The 24,985-nt window shown below is 45.0% G+C and overlaps 1 protein-coding gene across 7 annotated transcripts in view; it reads right to left on the bottom strand.

Moving 5' to 3' along the window:
• Positions 1-18,297, bottom strand: part of DNAAF11 (dynein axonemal assembly factor 11) — a 71,843-nt gene extending 53,546 nt beyond the window's left edge. For 6 of the 7 annotated variants that reach the window (XM_043880254.1, XM_043880255.1, XM_043880257.1 and 3 more), the window contains exons 1-2: positions 18,157-18,297; positions 4,260-4,427 (exon numbers count right to left, since the gene is read on the bottom strand). In XM_043880254.1, the coding sequence (XP_043736189.1) occupies positions 4,260-4,427; positions 18,157-18,166 (178 nt within the window). In that variant the 5' untranslated portion in view covers positions 18,167-18,297. Of the gene's footprint in view, positions 1-4,259; positions 4,428-7,283; positions 7,523-18,156 lie in introns of those variants that run through there. The other variant, XM_043880260.1, reaches the window with a different exon arrangement.
• Positions 18,298-24,985: the final 6,688 nt, after the last annotated feature.

Below are 24,985 nucleotides of genomic sequence, written 5' to 3'. Positions count from 1 at the left end.
CCCATTTGAATGAAGAGTTCCAAAGAATAGCAAGGAGAGATAAGAAAGCCTTCCTCAGTGATCAATGCAAAGAAATAGAGGAAAACAATAGAATGGGAAAGACTAGACATCTCTTCAAATAAATCAGAGATACCAAGGGAACATTTCATGCAAAGATGGGCACAATAAAGGACAGAAACAGAATGGACTTAACAGAAGCAGAAGATATTAAGAAGAGGTGGCAAGAATACACAGAAGAATTATACAAAAAAGATCTTCACGACCCAGATAACCATGATGGTGTGATCACTCACCTAGAGTTAGACATCCTGGAATCCAAAATCAAGTGGGTCTTAAGAAGCATCACTACAAACAAAGCTAGTAGAGTGATGGAATTCCAGCTGAGCCATTCCAAGTCCTAAAAAATGATGCTGTGAAAGTGCTACACTCAATATGCCAGCAGATTCAGAAAACTCAGCAGTAGCTACAGGACTACAAAAGGTTACTTCCTATTCCAGTCCCAAAGAAATGCAATGCCAAAGAATGTTCAAAATACTGCACAATTGCACTCATCTCACATGCTAGCAAAATAATGCTCAAAATTCTCCAAGTGAGGCTTCAACAGTACGTGAACTGAGAATTTCCAGATGTTCAAGCTGGATTTAGAAAAGTCAGAGGAACCAGAGATCAAATTGCCAACATCCACTGGATCATAGAAAAGGCAAGAAAATTCCAGAAAAAGATCTACTTCTGTTTCATTGACTATGCTAAAGTCTTTGAGTGTGTGGATCACAACAAACTGTGTAAAATTCTTCAAGAGATGGGAATACCAGACCACCTGATCTGCCTCCTGAGAAATATGTATGCAGGTCAAGAAGTAACAGTTAGAACTGGACATGGAACAACAGACTGGTTCCAAATTGAGAAAGGAGTATGTCAAGGCTGTATATTGTCACCTTGCTTACTTAACTTACATGCAGATTTCAGTTCAGTTCAGTTGCTCAGTCATGTCTGACTCTTTGTGACCCCATGGGCTGCAGCACGCTAGGCCTCCCTGTCCATCACCAACTCCTGGAGTTTATCCAAACTCAAGTCAATTGAGTCAGTGATGCCATCCAACCATCTCATCCTTTGTCGTCCCCTTTTCTCCCATCTTTAATCTTTCCCAGCATCAGGGTCTTTTCAAATGAGTCAGCTCTTCATGTCTGGTGGCCAAAGTATTGGGAGTTTCAGCTTCAACATCAGTCCTTCCAATGAACACCCAGGATTGATCTCCTTTAGAATGGACTGGTTGGATCTCCTTGTAGTCCGAGGGACTCTCAAGAGTCTTCTCCAACACCACAGTTCAAAAGCATCAATTCTTTGGTGCTCAGCTTTCTTTATAGTCCAACTCTCACATCTATACACGACTATTGGAAAAACCATAGCCTTGACTAGACTGACCTTTGTTGGCAAAGTAATGCTTATTTAACTTATATGCAGAGTACATCATGTGAAATGCCGGGCTGGATGAAGCACAAGCTGGAATCAAGATTGCCAGGAGAAATATCAATAACCTCAGATAAGCAGATGATGCCACCCTTATGGAAGAAAGCAAGGAGGATGAAAGTGATGAAAGTGAAAGACGAGAGTGAAAAAGCTGACTTAAAACTCAACATTCAAAAAACTAAGATCATGGCATCTGGTCCCATCACTTCATGGCAAATAGATGGGGAACCAATGGAAACAGTGGCAGATTTTATTTTCTTGGAGTCCAAAATCACTGCAAATGGTGACTGCACCCATGAAATTAAAAGAAGCTTGCTCCTTGGAAGTAAAGTTATGACAAACCTAGATAGCATAGTAAAAAGCAGGGACATACTTTACCAACAAAGATCCATGTAGTCAAAACTATGGTTTTTCCAGTAGTCATGTATGGATGTGAGAGTTGGACCATAAAGAAAGCTGAGTGCCAAAGAACTGATGCTTTTGAACTGTGGTGTTGGAGAAGACTCTCAAGAGTCCCTTGAACTTCAAGGAGATCAAGACAGTCAATTCTAAAAGAAATCAGTTCTGAATATTCATTGGAAGGACTGATGCTGAAGCTGAAACTCCAGTACTCTGGCCACCAGATGCGAAGAACTGACTCACTGGAAAAGACCCTAACTCTGGGAAAGTCTGAAGGCAGGGGGAGTAGGGGATGACAGAGGATGAGATGGTTGGACGGCATCACTTACTCGATGGACATGAGTCTGAGCAAACTCCAGGAGTTGGTGATGGACAGGGAAGCCTGGTGTGCTGCGGTCTATGGGGTCACAAAGAGTCAGACACGACTGAGCGACTAAACTGAACAAACCCACCCCACATTTCAGGCCGCCCTGAGGTCAACTTCTGGCCAGGGCTGAGGCTCATGGGGAACCTGTGACCAATGGAGATTCTGGGAGCGCATCCTCTCAGGCTCTGAGTCAGTAAGTCTGGGGTGAGGCCCTGGCCCCATTTTAACAGACCCTGGACAGTCCTCAGGTGACCCCTGGAGCCACATCAAGCAGAACCTACCCCCCACCCCACCGCCAGCCCGCCTGGAGCTCCCCGGGAAGAACAGCGCTTCAGCAAAGGCAAGTGTTTTGCAAACTGCTCCCTCTAGGGCCCAAGAGCATGTCTGAATCCTCCAGAAACAGTTTTACTTGCTAAATAAGCACCTAAACGCCTATGGGTGGAGTTGTGCTGAAAAATCCCATTATTAGGATTTAAAAGCGTGTTTAATTTAAGAATACTTTGGAAGCAAAAATTCAAGCTTTCTCACAGCTCTGAAAAGGACTGAAATACTATGCTGCTAATTAGTAATTGTGACGGACCCAGCTGTGGAGATGAAGATTTCGGGAACTCTTTTGGAGAGGCACAATGAGGACAACTCTCTAATGCCCTCGTGATAAAAGCGGGTGGTTTTCTGTAACAGCCTTTTCAATGGGACAATGCCAGAGTTTCTAATTTCTGGTAAAGTACAAGATGCCAAAAATAAGTATCTGAAGGAATATAATGAATTTTAATAAACCTTCAAAAAGTATGCAAATTCTAGACTTTTTGTTTCCCTAGAGCCCATTTTTGGTTATCTACTAAGCTTCAGGCGACTGACTACATCACCAGAGCTTCTAACCACAGCGATGCTACCACTGGGGGCCAGACACTTCTTCCTTGTAGGTGGCGAGGGGGTCCGGGCAGAGAGCTAAGCACATTGTTCCGTGCAGCTCTGATACCGCACACGTCCGTGTGTCAGAGGCTGTTGACTTGTTTTACAGATTCAAGACTAAGACACAGATCAACAGTTAACTGACTTGCCTAATGGCACGGTTTTTTAGCGGCGGAGGCAGAGTTCAAACCTGGATCTACATGCTCACACCACTAAGCTTCTCTGTGGCTTTTCTGAGAGTTGGGGGTGGGGTGCTCCTGCTGTTTCCATGTGGCAGGACCCCCCCGTTATTGTAACTCCACGGGCTTCGCTTCTCTCTGTTCCCTTAACTCATTCTTCCCAGGGGTGGGGGTGGCAATTGGATGGGGAGCTGAGTCACTCGACTCACCCGACGAGTGAACTAGGAGAAGGAACTGGGCATGCCCATCCCACTCTCTCCTGGGTCTGGGGTCTCCACCCCTTCCTGCCACAAGTCACGGTAGGGAAGCCTGCGGTGGTTGAGTTCTGCATGCAGCTGGGTGGTGCGTACGTTTAATTCTGGGGGCACTGCAAGCGTAAGCCATACTCTCCAGAGTTTTTACTAGTTATATTGCTGATTTTTGGTTCTTCACCTACCGGTTTATTTTTACCTCTCATTTCATTCCAAGCTGGAACAGTAAACAGAGCTGTCATTGTGAACCCCTCTCAGTACCCAATCCTGAGCATGATGTCTGGCACACGTGCATTCTCGATACATAGACCTGGCTATCCCAGGCTGGGATCTGACAAGGACTTAGTCAGCTCTCACATAATCCTTTCAGGTCCATGACAAATGCCTGGATTCCTCTCTATGACACTTTTTAAAAAATCAGGTTTTAAAGGTACAGGTCAACTAATGTGTTCCTAGCCATCAACAGGTCCTCCTGACTCCTTGATGGAGATCTCCGGGGCAAAGGAGATGGACCGGGCCCAGAAAGGTTCAGGGAAACAGTTCCATAAACAACCACTGAGAGATGGTTGCAGCTATCCCTCCATGCAACTCTCTTTCTTCCTCTAAGAAATAACACTGCATTTGCCAACATTCTGCCATTCAAAATGTTAAAGAAACCATGAGAACAGAGTCCTGAAGACTTACCGATTTTTCCAATGAGGTTATTTTGAAGATAGAGGATTTTTAAATCCCGGCACCACTTGTCAATATGCTCCAGTCTTTCTATTTCTTGCTGGTGCAAGGAGAGTTCCTCCAGGGAAAAAATTACACAGTCATTGTGCTCGGCATTCCGTCTAATGAGATCTTCTGTGACTGAAAGAAAATGCATTATGTATTACATCTCCATCCCCATTAATATTAAGCTGTTAACGCACTGGTTTTTCCTCCCAGTGAGATGTGAATTCTCCAGGCCCAAGTCATTTTTCTAAAGGAAAGAGATCAGAGAAGTGCTGCCTCCTGTTGGGAGTTTTTATGACACTAGCATGACTCGGCAGAGAGGCAATGATACGTTTTGTCTTATGCTGGAGTCTACTTACATTTCACTGGATGGATGGAGATCAAGTTGATTGGTAACGACCATGAGGATTGGGATCCTGAGGTGGTATCACATCAAACTGGGTAAGACCCACTAAGTTATGTCTCTGCCAAGACAGAGGCATGGCGTGGCTGACAGAGGGCAAAAACAGGAAAGCATCTCCACTCAGTAGCCGCAACCATCCCGTAAGGAAAGGGTCACCCACTCATTCATTCGTTCACCTGGCATTTATTTAACTAGAGTGGAAGAGACAGAAGAGGAATAACCCCAGATTTTACACGGCAATCTTATAAAGCAACCACCACTTGATCTGTTTCCAGGAGGAATGAAAGACGCTGATCGCAGAGGGAGGGGTTACAAGAGGCCCACTCCCCCCTGACAAGAGTGATGCATTGTACTGGGCTGGCCTGATGCCACAGGCCAGGAACATATGATGATGGGGGTACCAAGGGACTGCAGACAACACTTGGGCCCACAGTGGGAGCCAAGAACAGGATACGAATCCTCTTTAAAGTATTTGGGTTGGCCAAAAAGTTTGTTCAGCTTTTTCTGAAACATGGAAAACCCAAACGAACTTCCTGGCCAACCCACTAGGTAATAAAAACAAGGAGGCAATCACAATGGAGAATACTTGTATTTTCCAGTGCAATTAAAAAACTATGAATCCATTTGAATCCTCACATTTTAGGTGGAATGTGGAAATTATCACATTCATCCCACAAAATAATAAAGATTCTCTTCTTGCCATTTACAGGGTGCTAAGAGTTGTCCTAAATGCTTCGCGTGTGTGAACATGTGAGTAGGGACCATTGTCATTTACATTTGTTAGATGATGACTTGAGGCTCAGAGAGTTTAGGTAACTTGCCCAGGGTCCAGCTATTATAATAAGTGCTTGAGCCAACTGACTGTGTGCTCTGAACCACCACACTCCACTGCCCCAAGTGTGAGCAAAAAAGAGCCTCTCAAAAAGTCTCAGGCTTCCTGAATACACAAGCTTCTCCAGTGGAGACAGAGCTCTCCAGCTGCCCCTCTACTGCGCCACATTCTTACCAGTGAAGTCTGCCTTTTTTAAACAATGTGAAAACGTGTACGAACTTCTTCATTTGCGTGAAGTTAGCTGAACCCCCTGCTACATCCAGTGGTGGGAGGCGGGGTTGCATGTAATAACGGTTCTTTGGAAGAAAGACCAGGGCAATGCAGAGGCTGAGAGATTCAAACACCATACCCGGGAGATGTGCCTGCTGCTCTAAGCTTTTTGGCTCAACTAACAGCAGAGATGGGTTTCCCAGGTGGTGCCGTGGTAAAGAACTCGTCTGCCAAGCAGGAGACATAGGTCCGATCCCTGGGTTGGGAAGATCCCCTGGAGAAGGAAATGGCAACCCACTCCAGTATTCTTGCCTGGGAAATCCCATGGACAGAGGAGCCTGGTGGGCTACAGTCCAGACACGACTGAGCGACTGAGCATGCGACAGCAGAGCTGGCTGCGAGCTAGGTGCTGGTGGGGGGCAGGCCAGAGAGGTAGGTAGGAGGCTAATGGGGCAGCCTCTGCAGCCCCGCTCTCTGGGATCCCTACTGCGGGCTGCACTCTGCCGTCTCTGGCCACCACTGCTGTCATTAAACTGGCTTAAAAAGACCGCTCTAGTCAAGGAAAAGAAAGACAATACATGTTCTGAAAACCAAATTTTTAAGAGAAGGGAGTTAAAACTACTCTCCCCACCTCCCACTACCAAAGCTGGTTCTAACAGCTTGAATCAACTGGGCACAAATGGGGACAGCCAAGTTGAGGACACATCAAAGCTGCTGTGTGAAGTCAACCGTATCACCTGCCTCTGCAGTTGATCTCCCAGAATGCTCTTCCCAAGGATGCAACATGGGTTCAGGGGTTGGGATGACACTACCGATGTTATGTCAGCTAACTTGATGAGATGCGGACGTGATGTACTGTGATGATGCAGACAGACCCTCGATGACTAACAGTGTGTACGTGACTTAAATGACACAAATCCATGGGGTGGGAAGAAGCTTTGCGGCTATTAGACCTGGAGTCAATGGGCCAGGAGGATAAGCCCTTCCAGAGCCCATGCCCTCCCCTGCAGACCATTGCCCCCAGGCAAAGCGAGGAAACCCTCTGCCTCCAAGTCCTACACTGGCTGCTTCTGCAGGCCACACCATCGGGCACGCACTCCTTCACCCAGAGGTGTCCAAGGAGTGGCTGCTTTCTGGGGACATGGATGGCTTGGAAGTGTTGGCTGAAGTGTCTGCCTTCATACATCGGCAGGAAGGACCAGGCTAGAGCCAGAGATGGGAAGAGGAGGGAGGTGTGGGCAAGGGAGCTGGCACAGAACCCAATGAGCTTGGGAAACTTATACTGAATGTAGCCTTCTGGGTTGTTATGAAGATATACTCATCAAGGAAAGGAGATGCATTTTATTTAGCAGTTTGATGTATAACTTGATACATGGGCCTCCACTTATATTCCTGCCCCAGTTCCCCAGTTGCCCTGGCTGAAGGCTTGGTTGGGTGCCCAGCTTGAAGACACAGCCTAACTCGAACCCTGCAAGAGCTGTCATCCGAGGATATGGTTAAGGTGAACGTGTGCAGGGCATTCTGATTGCATCTTGTGAAGCCTCACCTGGTCTCTGGCCTGAGGCAGCTACACCAGCATCTGCCCAGGCCACGTGGGGCCTCCTGGGGATACAAAAGGTGTCACAGGTTCCTCATGCTGTACAGTCGTGCAGGCTTTTCTGATCTGTCCAACTCTGGAGACTTGCCAGCCCCTCCAACTGCTGCTGACTGAGTTCCCACTGGTGTCAAATGTTCTTCCTGTGTTCTCTTGCTGCCCGTGTCTTAAAAATCTAAGAGATCCTTTTTATTATGCTATTATGTGTGTGAATGGGATCATTTGCATGCAATTATCAAATCTTCCCTTTCAGAGGCATGTAGACATTAGTAAGGAATTATGTTGATCCGTATCTTCTAATCATGAGAATTAAGATGATAAAAATCACTCCTAGTTGAAAGTGGTGTGGAGGGGTGGAGGAGCTGGCATAAATACAAATTTGTACACACACACACACACACACACACACACGGGAGAGGAGGGGCTAAGGTTCATTCAGCATAACTGGGTAGTTTTGCCCAACGGCAACAATTATACACAACTAGGACAGATTAATGGAGAAGGCAACGGCACCCCACTCCAGTACTCTTGCCTGGAAAATCCCATGGACGGAGGAGCCTGGTGGGCTGCAGTCCATGGGGTCGCTAAGAGTCAGACACGACTGAGTGACTTCCCTTTCACTTTTCACTTTCATGCATTGGAGAAAGCAGTGGCAACCCACTCCAGTGTTCTTGCCTGGAGAATCCCAGGGACGGGGGAGCCTGGTGGGCTTCCGTCTATGGGGTCGCACAGAGTCGGACACGACTGAAGCGACTTAGCAGCAGCAGCAGCAGCAGGATAGATTAAAAGAAAATGGAGAATCACAGAGGAAGGTGGAACTGTGAAGGTCAGGAGTTTCCCAGTGGCCCTTGTTTGAACTCCTCTGTATTAAGCAAGCCGCCGGGCAGCACATGGTTTCATAGCCCTCAGGAAATTGTCCCACAATACTGCCTCGCCTGCAATGGTAAACATCAGGGAAAAAACCAGGGTCCCTGAGAAGCAATGAGTCAGAGTATCCACCTGGTGCATGGAGATTATAGTGCCTCAGACTTTTAAAGGAGAAAACATTTTGCAGTTTTATGTATAGTTTAAACCAAACATTCTTTACTCCCAAGCAGTACTGTGCACCTTTAGAAAGCCCTACTCCAAATAACACAGCCCTGCATTTATGATAAATCACTTGAGGCTCTTTAAAAGGCTTTGGAAGCATTAATGTGTCCCCATAAGACTATCTCAAGACAGATAGTAATACAATGCCTGTCTCTAGTAGACAGTGAAGGACAGGGAAGCCTGCACCATGGACAGGAAGGCCATGGGGTCACAAAGAGTCGGATACGACTTGGTGCCTGAACAACAATGATCATATGGTATAGGAGAACATGCCAAGGCACTTCCTATATAAAACATATTGCTTTCACTTCCTTTTTGGAGAAAATTCAAACAGTAAAATACAGGACTCAGATAGACATGGAGAAGTATCTCACCTAGAGAAGGCCATAACCAATATCTGAATGGGCGGTTGATGAAGGATACTGACAGTTATAACCACAGATTCATACTCATTTCCCTAAAAGAAAAAGGTTTAATGGAAACTGATGCAGAGGCTTCTTTTCAATTCCTTAATATGACTGGGTTCTCGATATCTCGAGAGAGCATCCATGAAAAGAGCCTACAGGGTGGGGGCAGGGCAGAGGGCAGGAGGAGAGGTTTTCAGGAATATCAGAGGTTGTCAGGCTGTGTTTGCTATGACAGAGCTTTTCAGTGTATTGAACAAGGTTCCAGAAACTCACAAAGCCAACAATGCAGTGTTTGTCCTTCAGGCTTTGTATCATGTTTTGTAAACAACTCACCCTCTCTTGCCAGGGTAGAGTAAAATCGGTAATGTATGCTTAAGGCAGATTCTGCAGAATTTTTAAACATCTTGAAAAACCAGCGGATACAAACATGAAACAGAGACTTAACATAAATACACAGAAAGCGGTTGTTGCTGTTGTTTAGTCGCTCAGTCGTGCCCGTCTCTTTGCAGCTCCACGGACGTAGCCCACCAGGCTCCTCTGTCCATGGGATTTCCCAGGCAAGCATACTGGAGTGGGTTGCCATTTCCTCCTCCAGGGGATCTTCCTGACCTAAAGACCAAACCCAGGTCTCCTGCATTAGCAGGCGGATTCTTTACCACTGGGCCACCAGGGAAACCCAGAAGAAGGGGTTACAAATAGGTAAAGATTTCATCTTGCAGCATCTAAACTTTTTCTCTTTCCTTGTTTTCCATGGAAATTTTTAGAAACAGGATTTCTCAGTCACTGGCCCTGCCTCTTCTTACTGACTCGGGTTATCTGAGTGCTGGTGGTCACAGTGACCCCCCTCCATACCTTTAGGGGCACTGACACAGAGTGTTCAATTACAAACATGGACAGAGTGTACGGGGCAAGGACAGAAGGATCCAGAAAGTACCGTGAGTTCCAAGGAGGGAGTGACCCACGCGACTGAGTGACAGAAGAAGGTCAAATGGGGCATTATGGAGGAGAAGCCTGGGCTGAATCCTGAAACACAAGTACCAGTAAGGAAAGCATACCACAGGCCGGGACAGATGCTATGAAGGCCAGCTCCCCGCTTCCGGCCTGAAGATGACTTCCTGCTGCTGGGAGGGCAGCCCTCAGCTGCCCACCTTCTTTGAAGTCACCCCAGCTGCAGAGACATCTCAACCGAAATCATGCTCCCCTTCCCAGGAGGGCCCACATCCAGGATCTGATTGGTGTGGGCTATAAAGGCCCAGCCCTCTCACCCCAACTTGGGGAAAAACAGAGGTCCGTCCAAATTCAGAGCTCCTTTCATAAGCTCCAGGCTGGTTAGCTAAGGCCTTTGTTAAAATGCACCCCAACCCAATTTCCCTCTGTGCCTGACCTGGTTATTTTCTCCAATGACACTTCCTCAAACGCTTCCTGCACACTAGCCTCCATTGAGAAGTCTGTCTCCTGGGGACCCCAATCGGGAAGAGCAGACACCCCAGGTGGTACACAGGAGCAGCCGCTTCCTTACACAGAGCACTCAGCGCCTGTTCCCCACTGACAGTAACCGCACGCGGTGGAAGGTGTGAGCCAGTCCCTTTCCTAAGGACCATCAGCCCAATAGGAGGGTTCTGCGCTCGTGACCTAAACACTTCCCAAAGGCCTCATCTCCTAATAACATCACCGTGAGGGTCAAGGTTTCAACTTACGAATTTCGGTGGGAAACAAACATTTGGTCTACTGCAAATGGATACTAGAGGAAGGGAACGTACTGATAAGATTGGTGCAATCAGGCATTAGAGAAATACAGGGGAAATTGTAACTTAAAGGAAGATTGTATTGAGGTGGCTACCACTAAAAACATAATTGACGAGGTACGGCTGAGAGTGAATGGAACATTAAAAGTTAATTGTGAACACCAAACTACTATATTGGTAGCAAATAAAGAGGTTTTCTCCCTGAAAATGAAGAACAGAGAGAGCTGAGAACCAGGATGGGGACTGAATCATTACAGAAGCAGAGCCTTCAGGTTCCAGACACGCTGGGGTCACAGGCACAGGATTTAGCCTCCAGCCTATGATAACTAAAAACCAAGACAAAATATAGGAAAATAATGTTGTTTTTTCAAACTTGTCACTGAGAAGTCAAAAGGAAAAAAGTATTTTGAACAGAATATAATGTGAAAAAGATAACCAGTATATCAAAATCTGTGGGGTACAGCTAAAACCTAGCTTGGAAGAGATTTAGAGCACTAAATGCCTATAGCAAGAAAGAAAAGAGGTCCCAAATATCCACCTCCTCTTTGAGAAACAGATCCCAAGATGACAGAGATGCTGGAATGAGCACACGAGAACCTTCAGGCAGCTCTGCTGGTTTCCTACAGCTGCAGGAACAAATTATCACCAACTTAGCTGTTGACAGTTCCGCAGGTCAGAAGTCAGATATGGGTCTCGCCTACCTGATATCAGGGTGTCAGGGGGATTACATTCCTTTCTGGAGGTTTCAGGGGAGGACCTGTTTTCTTGCTTATTTGAGTTGTTGGCAGAATTTGGTTCCTTACAGTAACAGGACTCAGTTCCTCATTTTATTGCTGATTCTCAGCTGAAAGCCCCCCAGATTACAGCAACTTCAGCAGCTCAGAAGTTTCTGCCTCCCCAGCTCAAGAAGTTCGCTTGAATTCTATCTCCCTTTACTGTAGCAGGAAAGTGCCTCTAGAAAAAAAACTAGTTTTCTAGTTTTCTAGACAGAAAAGTGGGGTAACAGTGAGGCACAACTTTTGCATTTCCCTTCTCACAAGGAGCACAAGTATATCCCACCGATTGTTCCTGAGAACAGCTACCTTATTCATGTGGCCCACTTTCACAGTTGTTTACGGAGGAAGGTTAACTCCCACACCAGTTACTCTATCAGCGCTGCAGAAGGAAGCCCGAAAACGCCTCATTTTTATGACTAAGCACTTCAACCAAGTTTTTCCAATGGCCTGTCTCAAGAGAGCTTCTGTAGTACTTATTTCAGACTGTTACAGGGAGGATTAAGTGTCCTATGCATGTAAAGCATTCAGCAGGGTTATGGAACACTCTCCAAGGAGGACTGGATAAAGATGAATTATGCACAAATTTAAATCTTCAATGTTCAAGTGCGCTGTCTGATGTCTGAGCAATTTCACTGTGACCACTCATATAAACTTAAATGAATATAATAGTCAAAGTATTTTAATTTTCTAAGGCAGAAAACACATGCCAAACCATTCTTCTTTCAGTTACATTAATGAATAATTACAGAAAGGAAATAGCTGTTCCAGCTGTAAAGCAATATATTGTCAAATAAATTAAGTTAAAAACAAAGTTAAGCAAATCAGCACAGTCTTTAGTACAAAGTTCAGTCTGAAAATTAAATTAGGCCTTCCATAAAAAATAAGGACTTCCCTGATAGCAAGAATACACAGAAGAACTGTACAAAAAAGATCTTCACGACCCACATAATCACGATGGTGTGATCACTCACACTCACCTAGAGCCAGACATCCTGGAATATGAAGTCAAGTGGGCCTTAGGAAGCATCACTATGAACAAAGCTAATCGAGGTGATGGAATTCCAGTTGAAATTTTTCAAATCCTAAAAGATGATGCTGTGAAAGTGCTGCACGCAATATGCCAGCAAATTTAGAAAACTCAGCAGTGGCCACAGGACTGGAAAAGGTCAGTTTTCATTACAATCCCAAAGAAAGGCAATGCCAAAGAATGCTCAAACTACCGCACAATTGCACTCATCTCACACACTAGTAAAGTAATGCTCAAAATTCTCCAAGCCAGGCTTCAGTGAACTTCCAGATGTTCAAGCTGGTTTTAGAAAAGGCAGAGGAACCAGAGATCAAATTGCCAACATCTGCTGGATCATCAAAAAAGCAAGAGAGTTCCAGAAAAACATCTGTTTCTGCTTTAGTGACTATGCCAAAGCCTTTGACTGTGTGGATCACAATAAACTGTGGAAAATTCTGAAAGAGATGGGAATACCAGACCATCTGACCTGCCTCTTGAGAAACCTGTATGCAGGTCAGGAAGCAACAGTTAGAACTGGACATGGAACAACAGACTGGTTCCAAATAGGAAAAGGAGTACGTCAAGGCTGTATATTGTCACCCTGCTTATTTAACTTATATGCAGAGTACATCATGAGAAATGCTGGGCTGGAGGAAGCACAAGCTGGAATCAAGATTGCCGGGAGAAATATCAATAATCTCAAATATGCGATGACACCACCCTTAAGGCAGAAAGTGAAGAACTAAAGAGCCTCTTGATGAAAGTGAAAGAGGAGAGTGAAAAAGTTGGCTTAAAGCTCAACATTCAGAAAACTAAGATCATGGCATCTAGTCCCATGACTTCATGGGAAATAGATGGGGAAACAGTGGAAACAGTGGCTGACTTTATTTTTTGGGGCTCCAAAATCACTGCAGATGATGACTGCAGCCATGAAACTGAAAGACGCTTACTCCTTGGAAGGAAAGTTATGACCAACTTAGAGTTGGACTATAAAGAAAACTAAGTGCAGAAGAATTGATGCTTTTGAATTGTGGTGTTGGAGAAGACTCTTGAGAATTGAGAGATCCAACCAGTCCATCCTAAAGGACATCAGACCTGGGTGTTCACTGGAAGGACTGATGTTGAAGCTGAAACTCCAATACTTTGGCCACCTGATGCGAAGAGCTGAAAAGACCCTGATGCTGGGAAAGATTGAGGGCAGGAAGAAAAGGGGATGACAGAGGATGAGATGGTTGGATGGCATCACCAACTCAATGGACATGGGTTTGGTTAGACTCCGGCAGTTGGTGATGGACAGGGAGGCCTGGCGTGCTGCAGTTCATGGGCTCACAAAGAGTTGGACACGACTGAGCCACTGAACTGATACTGATACTGATAGCTCAATTGGTAAAGAACCTGCCTGCAATGCACGAGACCACAATTTGATTCCTGGGGCGGGAAGATCTGCTGGAGAAGGGATAGGCTACCCACTCCAGTATTCTTGGGCTTCCCTTGTGGCTTAGCTGGTAAAGAATCCGCCTGCAATGTGGGAGACCTGGGTTTGATCCCTGCATTGGTAAGATTTCCTGAAGGGAAAGGCTACCCATTCCAGAATTCTGGCCTGGATAATTCCATGGACTATATAGTCCATGAGGTCACAAAGAGTCAGACTTGAGTAAGTGATTTTCACTCACTCCATAAAAAATAAAACAAACTAAAAACCCTGCATTTATCCATAATTGTTTTTTTCTTATTTCTGAAACTTTGTTTATGTGCTTAGTATGTAAAGCCGAAGAATTGATGCTTTTGAACTGTGGTGTTGGAGAAGACTCTTGAGAGTCCCTTGGACTGCAAGGAGATTCAACCAGTCCATTCTACAGAAAATTAGTCCTGAATATTCATTGGAAGGACTGATGTTGAAGCTCCAATACTTTGGCCACCTGATGCAAAGAATTGACTCATTTGAAAAGACCCTGATGCTGGGAAAGATTGAAGGCGAGAGAAGGGGACGACAGAGGATGAGATGGTTGGATGGCATCACCGACTCAGTGGACATGAGTTTGAGTGAACTCCAGGAGTTTGTGATGGACAAGGGATGCTTGGTATGCTGCAGTCCATGGGTTCACAAAGAGTTGGACATGTCTGAGCAACTAAACTGAACTGACTGATGTAAATCTATACAATTTCTTTAAAGGATGCTTTTCTTGGAAGCCCATCTTTCATGAAAAAACTTCTTCTGGTGTAGCTAAAATGTTTACAAGAAGTATTTCTCAATTATTCATAGGTGTGTGATGAACAATCCATATGACATCAACAACGTATCTCAGCTTCAAACTGGGATTACCCTGGTAGTCCAGTGCTTAAGACTCTGAGCTTCCAATGCTGGGGGCTTGGGTTCAATCCCTGCTTGGGAAAATAAGATCCTACACGCTGCTAGGTGTGGTCAAAAAAAAAAAAAAAGAAAGAAAAAATAGAGCTCGAAATTAATGGTAAACTATACTGTCCACCAAATGAAGTAGGACTAAAAGTAGGAAACACGATTTAAAGGATTTGTTATAAGCAGCTGATGAAGTCTACAATATAACAGGCAATGCATTAGGAGGATGATTCTAATTGGAGTTTCCTATTCAAGGTGAACTCAGAGGAATTAATATAAAACTGATTTTTTCCTCTATGTGCCTTTAAGAAAATGCAGACACTATGAAAGGCCACTGAGCTGGACTTCAAATTGAATGCTAACCTATCACATAAGAAGTATAAAATTTGAGACCAGATGCTTAAACCTTCTGCATAACAGAGTCCATCCATATAGTTTTAAAGATGGTGTGAACTAGAGACCACTGAGCATCCTTCCAGCAATAACATCCTATGGCTTTGAGGGTACTTAACTTCCCCTGGTACTTTAGCCACCTCATGTGAAGAGCTGACTCATTGGAAAAGACCCTGATGCTGGGAGGGTTTGGGGGCAGGAGGAGAAGGGGACGACAGAGGATGAGATGGCTGGATGGCATCACCGACTCGATGGGCATGAGTTTGAGTAAGCTCCGGGAGTTGGTGATGGACAGGGAGGCCCGGCGTGCTGTGATTCATGGGGTCGCAAGGAGTCAGACATGACTGAGCGACTGAACTGAACTAAACTTCCCCTGGCAAATGCATACACAGATCACATCTTAGAGACTAGCCACCCTAATTTGATACTCACAGTAGTATCAGGACAAAATGAATTCAATATTAATTTTAAGAAAGGAGCTCTTTTTTTCCTCTAAGTCATAATCTGTACTAGATTAAAAGTGCAGAGAGGCACTAATTCTTTCATTTTCCCCTACCCACTGCTCCCAGGCTTGACCTTGCTCTCTCTGGGCAGACATCAACACTAAAAGTAGTTTCTTTGACTTTCAACATGAGAGCTTACACCACGGCCTCTCTTTTCCTCACCAGACCTTCCCTTACTCTTAGGAGACAGTGTAGCAACAGATTAAAGAAAGGCAGCTCTGTTCAAGTTCACATCCCAGATACACTGCTGACTGTGTGACAATCGGCAGGTTGCTTAAACTCTCTGTTCTTCAGATTCCTCAACTGCAAAATGGAGGTTGTCTGTCTCACAAGATTTTTGTGAGAACTCAAGGAGTTAACACTGAGATACCGCTCAGAACAGTGCCTAGAAGGCAGCAAGAACATGACAATCCTAAGCCCTTATTACCATCTTCTCTTGGAAGCTCAAGTTTTTTCTTCTGATGTAGTGAGTTCAGAACTGTGAAAAGAGCAGTAAAAGCCAAGGATCTTGTATCTTAGTTTTTTATTCCACTGTGACCGATATTTTAAAATAAGTGTTGGCTGTTGGTAAGAATGCAAACTAGTATAGCCACTGTGGAGAACAGTGTGGAGATTCCTTAAAAAACTGGAAACAGAACTGCCATATGACCCAGCAATCCCACTCCTGGGCATACACACTGAGGAAACCAGATCTGAAAGAGACACGTGCACCCCAACGTTCATCACAGCACTGTTTATAATAGCCAGGACATGGAAGTAACCTAGATGCCCATCAGCAGATGAATGGATAAGGAAGCTGTGGTACATATACACCATGGAATATTACTCAGCCATTAAAAAGAATACATTTGAATTAATTCTAATGAGATGGATAAAACTGGAGCCCATTATACAGAGTGAAGTAAGCCAGAAAGATAAACACCAATACAGTATACTAACGCATATATATGGAATTTAGAAACATGGTAACGATAACCCTATATGCAAGACAGAAAAAGAGACACAGATGTATAGAACAGACTTTTGGACTCTGTGGGAGAAGGTGAGGGTGGGATGATCTGAGAGAATAGCATCAAAACATGTATATTATCAAGTGTGAAACAGATCGCCAGCCCAGGTTGGTGCATGAGACCAGTGCTCGGGGCTGGTGCACTGGGAAGACCCAGAGGGATGGGATGGGGAGGGAGGGGGGAGGGGGGTTCAGGATGGGGAACACATGTAAATCCATGGCTGATTCACGTCAATGTATGGAAAAAACCACTACAATATTGTAATTAGCCTCCAACTAATAAAAATAAATGGAAAAAATAAAATAAAATAAGTGTTGGCTTTCTTCCTCAAAGGGAGGAGCTCCAGGAGGGCTGGCCCGCCTCTGTTTGTTCACCACTGCACCTTAACATCTGACACAGTGTGTGTGTGTGTTAGTCGCTCAGTCGTGTCCCACTCTTTGCGACCCCATGAACTGCAGCCCGCCAGGCTCCTCTGTCCATAGAATTCTCCTGGCAAGAATACTGGAGTGGGTTGCCATTTCCTTACTCCAGGGGATCTTCCTGACCCAGGGATCAAACTCAGGTCTCCCACATTGCAGGCAGATTTTTTTACCATCTGAGCCACAGGGTAGGAACTCCAATATGAGTTTGATATGTTAATAATTTAACAAATGAAAGTGGACAGGATTCAAAGGCAGAAGGCAAAGGATAATCCATGGAAAAGTAAAAAATGTTGATAAGCAAAAAAGAAAACCATGGGATGGGGATAAGGGGAGAGGAAATAACACTCTCAAGATTTGGGACGGTGTGAACATTTAAAATCACCATCCCCTTTCCACCACCAGACTGTCAGCTCTTCCAGGGAAAATAACCCACCATCTACCCCAGTCTCTTGATTTAAAAGTATTCACTATGACACTCCTACAGTAAGTGATAAATTCAGGGTAACTGTATAAAAGTGCAATTTGGAAAGGTCAAAGATAGTGTATTGGAATAGTTCAATCTGAAATAATTGGTACAATCTAAAATATAATTAACTGCTAATCCTGACACTTCACAGTCTCTTGGTATATTAATAATCATATTTACAAGACTGACCGTAAACAGATACTATTATTGCCTTCATTTTGGAGGTGAAGAAGTCTCACAGCTGGTGGCAGGAAGGTGGAGGAGGTAAGGCTCTGGGGCCGGGTCCCTCAGCCACGAGGCCACACTTTGCTCCCAATGTGGCTCAGAGACTGCAGGCAAGGGGACGCGCGGGCTCGAACCGGGCGTGTCTGACGCCAAGACGCTTAGACTTTCCACGAGCCCTTCCATCAAGTCCCATGCCTTTCTCCCCCAGGCCCACTCCTGCCCCACTTTACAGATCGGGAACCTGGGCCTCGCCGGGGCCAAGCAGCCCAGCCAGTCGGCGCTGGGCCTGCCCCAGCCCGGTCTGCTGAGGGCCAAGGGCCGAAGGGCTGGGGTCCGCGGGCAAAAGGGGTGCCGAGGGTCCCGAGAGGCCCGGAACGAAGCCCAGAATGGGTACGATCGAGGGCAGAAGGTGGGAGGGGGCGCTTACTCCGTCCCATGTCGCCCTTCGAGGGTCGCGGGCCCGGGAAACTCCACCAGGACCCGCCAGGACTCCCCGGCCTCCTTGCAATCTCTCCTCCGCGCGTCCGAACCTGGGAGCCATGGCAACGGGGACTCTACGGAGGCCGCGCGGGGCCAGGCGGGGCCGCGTTTCCCGACTCTGGAGGGGCTGGGAGGAGGGTCTACCCGAGAAGACCGAGGTGCCCCGCAACCCAGACCTAGTCCTCCTCCACGGCCCCACCCTCCACCTCGGCAGACTGCTTCCCTGACCCCAGATCAGCTGGCCAAACTAAACACAGAATCACAGGACGCTCTGTTTCCTGAGGGGAGCTGCCTTCTGAGTCCCCTTGGCCTGCCCTTTGCTATTTTCTCTTTGTATTTGATTTAAGGCCTTCCACCCTGGAATCGGCCCACACTCCAGTTTCCCAGAGGTGTGACCTTAAAATTTGTTAACCTTAATTTCCACCTGTTAGATGAGGACTGATAGTAACCTCCAAGGACCATTGTGAAGCTTTAATGAAATAATTTAAGTGAATGAAAGAGACTTAAAATTAAAAAAAAAAAAAAACAAACAACAGCCGACTCAGTATTTAGGGGATCGAGCAGGCTACTCAGGTAAGGTAAGGTGCCCCATACTCTGAGACAACTTCTTCATCTTGGTACGTTTTTATGGAAATCTAGGGTAAGCGATCCTTCTGATAAGAGGAAGGTCTTAGACTTTTTGACATTCTGGTGGACTAGAGAAGAGATGTGGCTGATAAAACAGGGAAACCAGGAATATTTACTTCATAATTTGTTATGGGCCAGGTTGGGGTGGTTATGCGGTGTCCTTTCTCCACCCAGCATCACAAGACGCTGTGTTTCTTAGAATCAGAGGACCCATGGGCCACGCAGGACAGGTGTACAGTGTGCTCCCATTGTTACAGTTCACTGATGGGAAGGGAAATTGGGAAATAAATCACAGTGTGACAGCTCCAAGTGAAGTCAAGTTCCTTTCATTCCAACTGAACGTGGTAGTTTAAAAAGCCTTGGTATGTGTCTACTTATGCAAACCATTATTCAAAATAGACTTGTTTCTTTGGCTCTTGGAAGTGTAACAAGATGAGCGGGACTTCCTGAGAAAACTGCTGCAACATATTCTATATTTAAGTAGAAATAAATTTTAAAGAGAGTTTTAAAAGATTCCGGTAACAGCAAAACAGGCCTCCTACTTCTTTTGTGCTGGCTAAATTCCAAGGATATTGACCTAGAAAGTTATTGGGTTCTTATTATATAATTCAGTATTTTTATGATGTGTAACTAATACTTTGGTTACAACTCCATTGCATTAATTAACTTTGCACTAATTTTCCTTCTGAAGAATTTCCTCATTGCAGCTTTATAACAAGTAAACCAATCTTCCATGCTTACCAGCACTTACAGTTTCACGTTCTTCCTTTCTTCCTTCTTTAATCCAGAATTTCCCATTGGTGGATGGAAAGATTTAAACATACATGAATAGAAGTTGGGCTTCCCCAACGGCTCAGCAGGTAAAGAATCTGCCTGCAATGCAGGAGACAAAGGAGATGCAGGTTCAATCTCTAAGTCAGGAAGATCCCCTGGAGGAGGAAATGGCAACCCACTCCAGTATTCTCACCTGAAAATTCCCCTGGACAGAGGAGCCTGGTGGGCTGCAGTCCATGGGGTCACAAAGAGTTAGAGATGACTCATCAATAAAGCACACATGGATGGGTAGAAATTAGTCTACATTCCTCCCACTGAAAGGCAGTGTCAATGCCCCTCACCTTGAATCTGGGCATGCTTCTGCCCACTTGAACCAGTAGGGCACAGAGAAAGAGGTGCTATGTGATTTGCAGAGTTAGTTCATAAAAATCTATGAAGCTTCCACTTTGCCAAACACTGACTTATGGCGTCCTAAGCTGTCCCATAAGAAGTCTGACTACCCCAAGGCCATCATGCTTGAGAAGCCAAGAATAGGTATCCCCACCAGCCAAGCCCCAGCCTTTCAGCTCTCCCTGTCCACATGGCAGATATTGAGTGATGCTGTCTTGGACCTTGTAAGTCAGCCCATCCATCTCTGACTGTAACTGAGTGACTGCTCTCTATCAATGCCACATGGTATAGGAGAATCACCCAGCTGATCCCTGCATGAGTTCCTCACCCACAAAATCATGAGATAACTTTGAGAGTAGTTTTCATACAGCAGGAGACAACTGAAACGGTGGTCATGACTGCTGTGGGATGTGGACAAGTCTCTTCCCTTGTACTCTTATCAGTCAAAGTGGGGGGAAACACACCTGGATTCAGAGGGTGGAGAGGCCCCTTCCACTGCATGTTTTTGGAATGGTTTAATGATGTCCAAATAAATGCAGTTTGTTAGTTGCATTTACTTGATCGGAATATGTTTGATTGATCTGTGCAGAATTCTGTAGAAGATGCCTCATTTAGGCAGGAATCTGGGCTCAGTGGTTTCTAAGCATCATTTGAGCAGCTTCAGTCCTCTGAGGCTTTTTCTCTTTAAAGTAGGTTTCAGTGTTCTTGAGAACTAATCTGATACAAACTGAGACAATTCAATAGGTTGTCTGTGCTGCTCATGTGCTCAGTCATGTCTGACTCTTTGCAATCGTATGGACTGTGGCCCGCCAGGCTCCTCTGTCCATGGGATTTCCCAAGCAAGAATACTGAAATGGGTTGCCATTTCCTTTTCCAGGAGATCTTCCTGACCCAGGGACTGAACCTGTGTCTCTTTCATCTCCTGCATTGCAGGTGAATTCTTTACCACTGAGCCATCGGTAAGTCTGGGCAAAAAAAAAACAGCGTTTGATTCTGTTTGCTCTTAGAGGCCCAGCCCGTGGGAAACTCCCAGAAGTAGGGTTTGAAACACCACAGAGCTCAAGTCTCCCCCTGACTCCTCCAAGACTGTGTGCCGTCCATCTTCTTTGTGCCCAGATCAGCCCACTTTCCTCAGTCCCATTAGGTGGTCTCCAGAGTATAAAATTCCACACCTGAGTTCTCTTCCTGCTTAACTAGACCAATAATTAATTCTCACCTGAAAAGGAAAGCAGTATAAAACATTGATGTGTGCTTTAAAGCCCATTAATTAAACTGAAACCCTTCACTGTCAGAGCAGATGAGTATACAGCTGTTTGGGTAATCCTTCTATTACATCCTACAGCACCCATGGGAAAGGGTTCAGACTCAGCTAGTCATTGCCGTGAAGAGCACGGTCTTACTAGTGGCAGGTCACAATTGAGTTCAGAGTCTGAAAGACTGAATAAAATATTTTCTTCATTTCCCATGAGGCTGGCCCTTCTTGGATGGTCATTGGCATACCCTCTCCCTTTCTGATCTCCTGAAATGTTTCCTTACTTGCCCCTCAGCCCAATCTTTCTCCACTGCCTCCCAGCTCCATCCTGCCATGCCCCATGGACATTAGTTGTTTCTGGACCCTCTCCAGCCTCAGTGGGAGGAGACTAAGTCTTCCAGATTCTTTCGAGTAAAGCATCTCTAACACAGAGTAGATCTTGCTCACAATCTTGCTCACATTGACTGTCACTCCTAACCTTATGTTTGAAGTGGACATTTGTTTTGTCTCCATATTTATTCTTCTGGATCTTGTTGGAGGGCAATTCCAGGTGCCAGGTTCCTGATATAGAAGCCAGAGTTACCCACACTACCCTTTTGTTCTATTGCCAGGGTCAGTTTTCATGACTGTCAACAAAGAACCCTAACTGATACAATTTTGATGATTATGATGCTAATAGATACCCTTCCACTAACTGGGATAATGAACAGAAACCAAAAGATAAAGAAGATAGAGGGTTCAATCCTGCCTCTGTTACCATCCAAAGAGTCCAAACCATCAATATATATGTCCGTAGAAGGAAGATACATTGATCTCAGAAGGCTGGTGACCAAGGTTTTTCCCTGATTAGTTTATTTATTTCCTTCAGGCTCAGGAGTTCTGTCATTTTCTAGTACCTCCTAGAAGACTTGCAGTAGTAGGGGGTGAAGGCCTAAAAAATTGTATAGCAGAGGAAAATATAAAATTTTGGTTTTTATTCATTTTACTTTATTAATAAATTTATTAATATTATTTTAATAAAAATATTGATTAAATACAATATTTAATTTTCTCTGAGAACTGGGTAAACAACAGCTTTGTTCAGTTTGGTGTTAGCACACCTGGGTTCAGCTCATAGAAGCCCCAAGATCAATAAGACCTTTATTTGAGAACCATTGAGCTCTATTAGCTATGGACAGGGATATGAAAAAAATGAAATCCTCTAAAATTAAAATTGCATCCCAAAAAACATTAATCCTGCCTTAATATAATCTACAAGGATAAACTTGAAATGAGGCCCCTGGGGAAACTGCAAGTAACTGCCAATTTTGCTAATGATAATAAGTTTATTTTAATTGCTAATATATTCCTAATTACTCTAGTTCTAAAATGTTTACTTCACTGTCAGTCATCTTCTTTGATGTATGTTCTTTGAAAAGACTTTGTCATATCAATCAACCCTTTTCAAGTTGGGTGGCAGCTGCTAGAAATGATCTCACCTTCCTTATCACATAGGCACCATTTGTCCTAAGGCAGAAAGAGGCCTTGCCCACAAAATCATCTAGAATTTATAGCTTAGAGAAAAGCTTAGAGAAAATTTCAGCTTAGAGAAAAGAATATGTTCAAAGGCTTTGGTTACATGAACAGAGGACTGACCACTGTCTATTCCAAATTCTGATCTTAATATAACCTTTTATTTGCTCTGTCCCCTCTTGCCTACCTGAATGTGTGTGTGTGTGTGTGTGTGTGTGTGTGTGTGTGTGCGCGCGTGCGTGCCTGTGTGTACTCAAATAATTGTTTCAAGAATATGATGTAGTTGGTGTAAAAATTTTTCATCTGGGTGGGCATTAAACGGTCCCATCAACTCATTTATTTATTTATCTTTTAACAAGCATATACTGAGTTCCTTGGGCTGGGGATACAGTGATGACTGAGATTTAAAGGTTTTGGCCGTTTGGAAACTTACATACACGTAGGGGAAGACAGACAGGAAGCAAGTAAACAGACTACATAAGACATGTTGATATGATAATATGGATTATGAAGGAAAAATGGAAGATGGAATGAGTTCAGAGGAGGGCTACTTGGGCAGTCACCTAGGTCACATTTGGGAAGAGACCTGAATATGAGAAGGAGTCAGTTCCATGAAGAACTCAGGGAAGAATTTTCCCAGGGAGAGAGAAGAGGTAAAGCTCTCAGATGGCGAGAACCCTGCCCTGCTAAAAGAATAGAGAAAGGTGACTGGTGTGATGGAACAGCTGAGCGAAGAACAAGGGTTAAGGGGTAGGAAGGAGGATAATCATGTAGGGGTAACCATGTAGGATCTTGTAAGGCTTTTATTCCCAATGTGATGGACATAGACACACGTAGAGGGAGAGCATGTGAAGACCCAAGGATGAAATGACTGTTTACAAACTAGGGTCAGATCCTTCCCTCGCTGCCCTTAGAGGGAACCGAGCCTACTGACACTCTGATTCTGGACCTACAGCCTCCAGAGCAATTGAGGAGATATTTTTCTATCCTTTAAGCCTCCCAGTTTGTAACACGTCATTACATCAACCCCAGCAAAGTCATATCGGAGTCAAGGTGGACTGTTGAATTTTTTACTAGGAAAGCCAAAAAATGGAATTGCCATGAACTGACACGGTGAGGTCAGTGGATAGGGAAGATTTGGAGGAGGTAGGATTCAGAAGCTCTGTTTTGCACGTGTTAAAATTGAGGTATATTTTAGACATCCAGGTGGAGATTGTGAGAGGTCAAGTGAGTATGTGAATGTGGAGCAGAGGTCCCAGCTGGAGACAGAGTTGGAGAGGCTATGGTTTGCAGCGGTGTTTACACTCACATGCGTGGATGAGACACTCCGGAAAGGAGTTTAGACACAGAAGAGGTCCTGGGACAAAGCCGAAGATACTCTAAAACTTGAAAGTTGGTGTATGTGGGAGAATTAGCAAAGGAGATGTGGAGTCCTGTCCCAAGGCCACAGGTGCGAGGCCTGGTACTAAGGCCACAGAAGCAGAGCCCAGAATCAAGGTCACCCCAAAGCTGACTGAACCCCTTTGTAACCATTGCCAAAAGGCCCCCTGATCATCACCAGCCAGCTTCTTGACCCCAAATTAGGCAAGAATGCCCACCTCAGTAGTCACCCTATAGCACCCTAACTGATCACCTAATGCCAACCTTCTGGCAGAAGTTTTCTTTGTCTTGAGGTTATAAAAATTGGCTACTAACCCACGAAAAGCGTCAACTCTCCCTGGCCTGTCAGGAGGTGTCACCCTGCTGTGCTCGCAGGGCCCACATTATCTCTGCTCTTTGCTCTCAGTAAATTCACTGCCTTCTGAAATGCCCTGTGTCTGGAAATTCTCTTCCAACCTGTGCTCAGACTGCCTCAATGGGAGACACAAAACCAGTGAGGTAGGAGGTAAAGCCAAGTAAGAAACGTGCTTTGAGAAGGAGGGAGCGACTATGTGAAATGCTGCTATAGGTCAAGTCAAGTGAGACCTACACTGGATTTAGCAACATTGAAGATCCTCGCAGCTTTGACAGGAGCTGCTGTGATGGATGGTTAGAGTGAAATCTTGATTGAGTTCAAGAAAGACTCGGAGGAGGTGAATTAGAGACAAATGAGTACAGAAGACAAGGAATTGTCCTTGTTCCTCCTACCAAGGAATTGTTCTACTACTAGGAGCAGAGAAATGGAAGAAGAGAGTTGTAAGGGGTGTGGAGTCAATCAAAGGCTTAATTAAGGCAGGAGTTA

The sequence above is a fragment of the Cervus elaphus genome, chromosome 21 (genome assembly GCF_910594005.1).
Source record: "Cervus elaphus chromosome 21, mCerEla1.1, whole genome shotgun sequence".
Lineage (NCBI taxonomy): Eukaryota > Metazoa > Chordata > Mammalia > Artiodactyla > Cervidae > Cervus > Cervus elaphus.
Note: the sequence above shows the minus strand (reverse complement) of the source record. Positions and strands in the feature narration are given on the sequence as shown.